The following is a 10,610-nucleotide window of genomic DNA, read 5'->3' on the forward strand; positions in this document are numbered from 1 at the left end:
TCTGCTGGGTTGTTACTGCGTTTTCTTTTAACCACAGTTGACCTCACTCTGAAAGAGAAGTCATAAAGTGCCAAAGCGAAGTCTTAAAATGCCATAAAGTACCAAAGAAAAGTAGTAAAGTACTTCCTTTAAGTGAAAATTCTTGTTTTAATAGGGAAAGAAAAAAAATCATATGTTGAGATTGCTAAAATGTATGGTAAGAAATTGTGATAAAAGAAATGTATATGTCGAATATATAACAGGGGGTGGCCAAACTTGCTCAATGAAAGGGCCACATTTGATAAATGTCAGATATCTGAGAGCCGCAAGTGGATGCCTGCAGGCAGCATCAGCCAGCGGCAAGCAGGCACCAATGGACGTCCATAGGAATGAGCTGCAAAATAAGCTCAAAGAACCACAAGTGGCTCCTGAACTTCAGTTCGGCTACCCTGGTACAGAGTGTTGGCTATATCTGTGTTTTTAGGCATCCACTGGGGCCCTTAGGACCTCTCCACATGGATATAGGGGTCCTGCTGTATAAGGAAGCGTGTGCTATTGTCATTAAATTTTTACAATATCCATATTAAATACTTTCCCCATAAAGCTTTGAATGTGTTTGCATGTAACTTATAGACTATATTATAGAATTAATTTAATTTCCCTCTAAGCAACTATTTCAGTTCAAAATATTTTCTACAAATATTTTGTACTAGAACAATTTTTGATATATTTATTCAATTGACATGGATTATAGTTTTCGTTCTGTTAACCAAATATGAAATATTTTGTGTGCTTATTGAGGGTGTTTGAGGAGTAAAATTAGCCAAACATGGCTAATTAGATAACAATATTTAGAGCACTGGAAATTTTTCCATAAAATTTTCCAGTTCTATTTTTTCCAGAAAACCCACATCACTGAATAATTGCACTCTTTTTTCCATCTTAAAATCTGCATTTGTGTGCAACTGTGCAGTCTCTGGGCTTCAAAACAAAAAAGAAACCTAAAATGGCAACATGACTCAATACTTCTTCCACAGCTTTAGCATTATTACATGGGCTTGTGCTTTAAACACAAATGCTAAACTGTGACCGTTCACATTTCTACTTCTCCTGAAATTACAGCACCATGCTTTGGTATGTGGTGCTTTACTAAGTTCTATCACCACATATATTGTGCTATATTCATGTGACCACAAAGTAGGAATTGCATGTGAAGAAAAAGGTCCTGCATGGCCTCATAATCAAAAAGGGATCCAGGGCAAACTCTACCCTGTTCTATGCTTTCATGCCCAAAGGGGATTGCTAAGACTTTATATTCAATGGTTAAGCTTTGGTTTAGGTTAAACCATTTTGTGCAATAGACTACAGTATGCTTCTGTAACTTTTATGAATGAAAGGTTAAAAGGGAGACAAAGCCAGGTGTTTATCTTGAACAAAAATGTTCTAGATAAAAATCCTACACACATTATAACATAGGTCAATCTATTGGTTGGGAGGAAACCTGCCCTTCAGACTTCCTTCCAGTCAAATATATTGCATGCAAAATCTTTATGCTTTATTTAAAATTCATTTTTAGAAATTTAACCCCCAAAACAACACATATCAAGAAAGACCCAAGCCAGAAACTCATGAATTCCTCTTTGTTCTCCATTTATGTGTAGATATGCTGAAATTCAATCACAGTTCCATCTATGAGTAACTTATCTGGGCAAGCCCATTTCATTTCCAAACTGAAAGGTACACGATCATGTGAGTTCAGCTTTAGAAAAAATTCTAAACTTATACAACATCTGAATTGAAGATTCTTCAATCAACACAGAAAGTGGGAATTAGATCCAGCAGGAGATTCTCTGCTAACAAAAGATCTTATACATGACAATTTAAGATGATCTTAATGGCTGATTCTGTTTTAATACCACTTTGTCCTCATTTGAGAAAGAGTAGAATTTATTTACTAAACTGAAGATGAAACATTTACTTCTATCAGTAATTTAATTCCTGAAAGATAAGCCAGAACCATCATAACCTTGAGATTTTTTTTTAACAGCCAGGGGCATATTCCAAGATCGAGGTCAAGAGAGAGGCGCTAGCCAAATCCTCAAAGCAAATACTTAGATCTTTCTGGATTCAAATATACCAGCTGGTTCTCATCCAGCCTCAGGGTCTCTCAAGCTTGGTGTTATCTGTCAGATAGTCATATCTGCAGTATAAGAGAGATATTCATAAAGCTGCATGTCATCTGTATAATATGGGCATTGCAATTGATATTATCCCACTATGTCCCTTCAGGGGATATATGTAAATAATAAAAACATGACAAGAAAAAATGCTGAAGGATTAAACCTATCTGAACTTCCCAAAGAGAATACTGTTTTCCATCTTCACGTACAACCGATTGCAAAGGAATTAACAAAACCAAATCAGTGAAATTATGTTCAATATTAGTAGACCACAAATGCCATTGTAACATCAGGAACTGTTATTATGATATTTACACTCACCTCAGAGCTATTAGTCTGCCTAACAACCAAGGAAAGCTACAAATACCACCACACTTGAAACCCCAAAGCAGATACAAGAATGTACAAGTATCAACATATACAGTTACTATCTATAAACACAACCAGGTGTCAGCACAAGACTTAGGAAAATAGGAACATATTATCCAAAGTTTTGAGCAAAGCACAACAATCTCATTATGCAAGCATTCACCCATCTCTAGTCCACCAATAACAAGGCCAGAAAGATGAACCACAACTAGAACAGGGATGAAGAAAAAAGGAAAAGCAGCAGTTGAGGCAAAAGCATAGATCAGGCAATAGACAACAACAGAGTTCACATAAAGCAAAGAAGATGGACAGACTTGGTGCAGAACGAAAGGTGGGGTGTTATTAACCCACCCATTCAACTGTAATCCAACTTCATAATCAGATTCCCTACATGTTCCCACCATCTCACTGATATTTAAGCATTGCTTTCACTTCTGAAGGCAAAACTACCTTGACTTCATTCCATATGAAGCTATCCGACTATACAAACTTAAATAGTATCAGACTGATCTATCTCTCAATATGAAATACATTAATCTAAAAGAAGCAACCATTTAAAATACCTGTAGAGCATAAGTACAGAACTACAGGACTGAAGGGCAAATTCAGTCCTTCAGAAGTCCAAAACTAGCCTTATCCCAACCACTGATATTTTGGTGATTTCTCACAAGTAAATACAGCAATAACAAGTAAATACTACTGCAACCTCTCTGTTCATTTTTTTCTAAACCAATTTCTTGATTTTAAGGACAGACTATAATATTTCATAAGCTAATACCAAATAGGGATATCACACAGAAAGTTCAGTAAGTGGCTTGGAAGCAGCTATATAAAAACCGTATATATATTTATTGCATGTGAAAAATTAAGCCTCAGTCTTCTTGAAGATGATGCATATCCATTTATCACTCAACAAGATGCCTTCCCTTGATGTAAAAACATAATTTCTCAACAGATTATCAAAAATATGTCAAAACTTAACCTGAGGAAAGACAACCTGTATCTTCTATTGTGTAAAAGAAAAACCTCATCATTTATCTTATATGGACCTTGAAGAAGAAGCCCAAAGATCAAATCTCTCCAGAAAGCTTTGGGGATTTTTTTCAAAACCACAAAAACAAAAGCTCAACTGGAATGTAAACAGGAAATTAGGAAAGGTACAACTATGTCCAAGAGAACACCAATATGAATATACTCTTGCAGAAAGTGGAACTCTTACCCAAACAAATAGAAAAAATGTAACAACTTTTATCAAAAGAAATGTACGTAGCGAAAAAAGTGAAAGACAGTATGAAATAGTTTGCAAGGAATATTAGGATCATCTGAATAATTAGCCAGAAAAACTGGCTAGGGATGTAAATGGACTGCTAGAAGACAAAGGAGACAGAAGTGTTCTAAAAGAAAGCAAGGGCACTGCAAAACTTGCATGTGTTCCCTGCACCTGTCTTCACTGTAGAAGATACCTAGACACAAACTGAATTTTTCATGAAAGGCACCTAAAAACCTGGAAAAAAATAGTCATCACAAGAAATCAAGTAGACAAGTCTTAGTAGATCGTGTTCTGAGCATTTATTGGCTTATTAAACACTGAAAATAATCAGCAGGTCAGATGGTATGCACCTGAAAGTTCTTAAAAAAAAAAAAAAACTTAAGTAGTGACCATGAAACAGAAGGTGCCTCAGCTACTTTAACAGAAAAGAGCTGAACTCTGCTAAAGAAGATGAATGGTTGCAAAGACATCAAGCAAAGTTTTTTAACTTGCTAGAATTAGTGTGTCAACAGTATGTAGTAGCTTTGTTTTTTCAAAAATGTAAACAATGTAAAGGGTGTACATGCTACTGTCTTTACATTTTGTAAGTGTTATGTTAATATTTCTACATAATGTAACATTTACATCACATTAAGTGTCCTCAATTTTTTTCCTCAAACATTTCAGGTCAAATACTTGATATATTCTGGGCCACAAATTAACATGCGTTATTTCTTTAAAATGTTCTTGTTTACTAAATACAAGTAAAATTAACTTTCTAAATTGGATCTTTACAGAGAATTTTCCAATGCTGGCCAAATTTTTTCATATGCAAATGACCCTATGCAATTTAATCTAATTTGCATTGGAACCTTTTCAAATTAAACATTTCCCAGAAAACTGACATCTACTATCACAGTCCAGAAAAGATGTGATTGGAAGAGTAGCACTCAATAAACACCAGAGCAAAGGAAATATTTTGCTTCTTTACGTCACTGCTGGACATTCGTGTTTTAAATGTATATGCCACTGCCTCATCACAGCAAACATCAAGCTATAAATTACACCCACATTATCATTTTTGAAGGCTTGTCTGCATTCAAAGACCAAAACAAGTTAATTGGTTTACCTCTTTTCATATGAATGTGAACGAAACTGGAGATCTCGAGAACGCGATCTTGACTTCCTTCTTGATTTCTTACGACTGTAACTTCTACTATCAGAGGAACTGCTTGAAGATGACCTCCTTCGAGGTTTCTTTTTTCTTCTGCTTCTGTTCTCTTCTTCAGTGTCTGATGAACGGCGACCCATTTTAACAAGCTGTTTTTTAAAAAGGCAAAAACACTGTCAAAATCAAGTACAATTGTATCAACAGATAGTTGTACTATAACTGTCCATGTGCTAGTCTTCAATTTAGACCTAAATCAGTTAATGATTTCCTGTTATCTGCATACTAGCATTAGGTAACTAATTACTTGAAAATGTAATTGTGCACACTTTTCCTACTTGTGAACGAGACCAAATTCATACATGTTTTCCTTTTGTTCCTCAAAAATTACTTCAAATATTTTCTTATTACATTACAGTGTGGCATATCGGTTAGACTGCTAGGCCAGGACTTTTAAGATCCAAGTTCTAGTCTACATTCAACCACGAAGTTCACTAGCTGGGCAAGTCATACTAAGCCTAAGCTACCTTACAGAGATACTATTGTAAGGAATAAACAGAGAAGAGGAGAACCTTGTAAGCCACCTTAGGCACTTTGCATGAGAAAGAAGGCAGGGTACATAAGTAATATAATAAATGCAAATTACCTTTCTAGTTGTTTGGAACTTAGACTGCAATTCTATACACACATAAGAGCAAATCCCATCCAATTCAACAAGACTTACTAGACATGAACAGGATTGAACTTTTAAACCATAAATTATTTATACAACATTCTATTCAAGGGTGGGCATGAGCATATTCATTCAATGTGTAAGAAGCTGCACCCCACAGGTTTTCTTCAAGCACATCATGTTACAAACACTGTACACAAAGAATGCAGGAATACAGGCCCTTAAGTGGAATATAATAAATGGATCAAACATATCATGATAAAACTGACAAAAGCTTTCCTAGGCCAGGACCTACACTTCTTTGTTAGACAATATATCTGTATCTGACATAGACACAGGAGAATCATGGGGAAGCTGAAAAAGAACTTGCAGAATGAAGAAAAGGATCCTGTTCTCTACACAGAAAAATGTTTGCAAAAGTAAGTACCACTCATATTGCAGTCCTATTGCTAGGATTCAGTCACACAGAACATAATAGGACTTAATCTCTTATGGGACACCAAAGTAAACATGCATGGGAGTTATGTACATCTCACCCACTTCTAATAGAAGTAGCTAAAGTGGGTACAAAACACATACACAGGATTACACTATTATAATACTGTAAAATAGACTGAACAAAAATATTCCCACAAGAGCACATGAAATAAGGGTTATCTTGGAACTAAATATTTTGCTACCTAATTCCAAAATAATTATCTTAATATTACATACACAGACACTTTCCAGTATCTCTTGATCCAGTCTACTATCTCCTTTATCCTGCTCATCTCTGTGTAGCAACTGGGTTTTAGGGAAAGCTTTCAATGGCACCAATTAGAGCTCTTTTGCCATGTTGGAAGAAGGTAAGGAAATGGATAGGTACATGTGGAGATGAGAGTATGTGAGTGAATGAAGCCACCCCACCAATGGCATATGGCCTCCAGATTATTTCTGAGGAAATGTAGCCCTTGGGAGGATAAGGGGTTTCCAACCCTACATTTGAATCATTGTTTAGCACAATGGAAATGAAACCTGTGACCCTTAAGTCTGCACACTACCCACCAGCTCAACTGCAAGGAGAAGTTTGGAAGCATTTGCTTCTGAATTTAAATTGAGTATAGTTATTGTTACGTCTGAACCAGGAAAATTGTAGCTAGCTTTAACTATAGTGTATCCCAATGAGACTTCAAACTCTGGTCAAGTTTGTTTAGATAAACCATAATTAACATTAATCAAAATTCCTCTTTTATGACTGTTTATGGTGACAGTACAGGGTGTATCAGGCTACCAAACCTGTTTCCAACTAGTTGTTTAATATAACTTTAAAGTTAATAACTGGTACCTGAACTTTCCTCACTACCAGCTTCTGGTATCCAGTATTCTCAATGACCACTTCTCTTTTATGTGTCTTGTTTTTCAGACCATAGGCCTCAGGGCATGGACTGTCTGACAGCTAATCTTTTGTTAGTCACTCAAATAATTTTTTTAGCTAATGCATGGGGTAAAACTGCTTTAAATAAATATTCATTTATTTTCAAGAGAGATCAGAATGAACATTATAAAAACATGGAGAGGCATTAAAAACTAGAACAGGATACAAAACCCGATTAACTACTTCTTGGGTCCCTTCACAGTGCTTATACATAGGACTTGTGACAATTTCTCTTTGTTCAGGCAGTAAACCACTTATATATACTGACTTGGGGAAGAACCACTGAATTCAACTTAAGATACTCCTAAGTGAATACATACAGGATTGTGTTGTCCAAGAACAGCACAAGGGCTTGGTTGAATAATAAAAAGTAAGGCCTGCACTGCTGTTTGCCTCTTCCTTACAATGCTCCCTGACTCACTACATAAAAAAGGGTTGAATATGAACAGGCACTATCTCAGACCTTAGATCTGAACCATGCCAGTCCAAACCATTTGCCACCACCAAAGCCAGCCCAAGACACTGATTCTGAGGCAAAACAGCAAATGTTTGCCTAACCCAAGATAAGGTGCAAAGTACCCAAAGCCAACAAAGTTATTTTGACATATAAAACAGAAAACTCACAAGCAGCTTGCCATATGATTGGAAATAAAAAAAACAAAAAAACAAAAAACAAAAAAAAACCAACTGCCTCATTCTGCTTACTCATAGGGCCAGGCCTCTTGCAAAACAGCGGGAGACAAATGATCACCCAAGCGATAGCTAACAAATATGCTAACTAACAAGCAAAGCTGGGAGATTGGGATATAATACAACTTTTGCATGGAAAACGACCTGCTGAGCAAACTGTGTAAGTACAGCATAGGAGAGTATTCTCCCTCCCTCAGAGAAAACACCCACTTCGGGGTTTTACAAGTCTTTAGATGTTTCAGGGTTAAATTTGCCATACTGTAAAAGCAAGCAAAAGAACACACAAGATCTTTTAAAACAGGACTGACACCAAGAGCAAGCATGATTGGCTACCTGCCAGGCAAGTCCTACCCCAGCAGGGTTCTACTTAAGAGAAAAACTGAAAATGTTTCACCTCTTCATCATTGTAAGTAGATGAATTGCTGTGCACTGCTCAGAGAACTTTTGCAGTGAGATAGTACAGAAATGAAATGAATAATGAAAAACATCACTGCAGTCTGCCATTTATTTATTTATTTGATCTATATCCCACCCCATTAGCCAGAAAGGCTCTTTGGGCAGTCTCTGGCTGTCAAGCAAGGAAGCAAACAGCAGTAATAAAGGAGAGAGACAAACTGTAATAGTCGCCTTTGGTGGCTATGGCGGTAAGAAAGTAGAATTACCAGGGGAGGGGTTTCACTGATGATGTCAGCCCAAAGGTCCTCGAAACTTAAAGCCCACACTTCTTTGGAAGTTGCGTAGAGAAGGAATTCTCGCTAGAGGCGAGTTTTCCCCTCCCTTCATCCCTGAGGGGCAAAAGAAACGACACAATTCTCTTTTGGGCAGCAGTGCCCAGCGACTGTACCAGTCCAACAACTCTAAGGAAAGAGACCTCAAGAGAGACCAGGGATTCCTCGTTAGAGATAAGAGAAGCAGTGAGTCACTAACGCGGGCCGCGGAGACATATAACCGCTACAGAGGCCCAAACCACGGGGAAGGATTTTCCACGCTTCCTTCAAACGCAGGCAATGCTGGTGAACACGGGCAAGGCGTGAGGGTCGCCCTCCCTTCACAGAAACCCACGGTGCCAAGAAGCGCGGGTCCCCTGCATAGCAAAGAGGCCACTGAGGGAAAGCTCCCGGGCCTGGTTCAATCCCACGCCGTCCTCGTCGTCAGTCATAGGCCCCACCCGAGCCCCCTGGCTGTTGATTCTCGGCCCAGCGAGCACCGGGACACGGGCAGCCGCGGCAACCCCGAGCCTCCGCCGCGAGATCATTTACCTCCAGACGCCTCGAGCCCGCCAAGGGCCGCCGAGCTTCCGTAGTTTGAGCTCAGCGCCTTCCTCCTCCTGAACGCTGGCCAGACCTTACTAAACGATCCTGAAGCTCATCCAGTGGCGCAGCCAGGCAATAGAGTACCGAAGCCATCGATTGGAAGGCCAGCCTTACTCGGTTCTCGCTCCGTGTTCTCGCTGTTTCCTGGTGTACAGTCTCGTCCTTTCCCCCTTTTTAAACCATTACGGGCAGTACAAACAACAAGCAAATGTAATCAGTAGTTCTTGCAGGGTTCTTTTCTGTTTTATATAATACAAGCACGAATGATGCCATTCGTGCCCTTTCTTTATTCCTTCCCCCTTTATTACCCACCCGAAAAAATAAACAAACCCGAATAAATCACAGAGTTCTGTCTGTATAAGGTGCGCTGTGATTAAAATTGCAATGATTTATCTGCAAATTGCTTTTAAAACGCTGCAATTTTCTTTCCCTAGAAATGATGGGCTTTCTGAGGTTCGGTGCAAATTAGTTTCCCAGTTGAGACTATTTAGGGTTTTGATTGTTGAGGGAGGAGGGGAGGTTTGAAGCCCTGTTGAAGGAGGTAAGAACAAAATTTATCGTTTTTCATTTAAGTCCAGAGTAATTAAAGAAGCTCACTCTTTCGAGGAATTCTTGCTACATTGACATTTTCCCTCTATTTCTGTCTGAGAAAATAATTTCCTATCTTTGCTGTAAAGACGAGGCGCTTTTGTCTGACGGGGTAAAGTCGCTGCGGTTTGCTTTAGGTGATGCGTCAGGAAGAATGGTCTATGTCTTTAAATTGCCCGGTGCCACAGGAATGCTTTGATTCATAGGAACCTGAAATATTATTCAATAGGGCAATGATTTTGTTTTTTCGAGGAGTGATCAGACTCTGGTCCCACAAGCAAATGTCATTCATGTTAGTATTTCTGACATGCTTAAATTTAATGCCTCCAGATACAAAGAAAGTTTGTAAAATCCATTACCAGACTTCAACAGCAATCCCAGGCATAATTGCCTTTACACTCTGCTCGATGCGCCGTGTGGTGTGCATTAATATGAGAACAACCCTACTGTTTGTACCAGTAGTTAATAGTGAGACCGTAATTTCTTGAACCTCATGCCTGTATTTGACCAGAATGGAGGGGAAACATTTGCTTTTCAATAACAGTTGAAACTAGTAGCTAGTTATAAATATACTAAAATAATATATCTAATTCAGGTGTATGCCAAATAGGTTGCAACTCTATGCAGACTTTCCCAAAACTGCACTTTCCCTCAGACACAGTGGGAATAATGTTCTAAGTAACAGGAGTAATGCTGGAAACACACAAAGAACATTAATATGTGTGTTTATGCTGAGAAAAAAGAAACCATTTCCTTCTATCCTCTAAACGAATTGCATAGGTAACATTCACATTACCTCGAACTTTGTATATACATATTTAAAAATACTGATTTCTCTTAGGTATATAGATGGAAGCCTCAAATGAAACTGCAGGAGAGAGGAGGGTTCTAAGAATCGTGAATAAAACTGAGTTATACAATTTAAAGAGAGACCCAATAAAATTCCTGATTAGTGTCTCCAGCTTTAAAGATTTCATTGAACTCAGA

The 10,610-nt window shown here is 38.1% G+C and overlaps 1 protein-coding gene across 1 annotated transcript in view; it reads right to left on the reverse strand.

Moving 5' to 3' along the window:
- The window catches only part of RSRC1 (arginine and serine rich coiled-coil 1), a 185,498-nt gene extending 180,189 nt beyond the window's left edge, over nt 1-5,309 (reverse strand). Inside the window, exons 1-2 of the mRNA XM_044434411.1 lie at nt 5,284-5,309; nt 4,907-5,097 (exon numbers count right to left, since the gene is read on the reverse strand). Of these exons, the coding sequence (XP_044290346.1) occupies nt 4,907-5,097; nt 5,284-5,309 (217 nt within the window). The remainder of the gene's footprint in view (nt 1-4,906; nt 5,098-5,283) is intronic.
- Nucleotides 5,310-10,610: the final 5,301 nt, after the last annotated feature.

Source organism: Varanus komodoensis, unplaced genomic scaffold, assembly GCF_004798865.1.
Source record: "Varanus komodoensis strain SLA01 unplaced genomic scaffold, ASM479886v1 scaffold28, whole genome shotgun sequence".
Classification (NCBI taxonomy): Eukaryota; Metazoa; Chordata; class Lepidosauria; order Squamata; family Varanidae; genus Varanus; species Varanus komodoensis.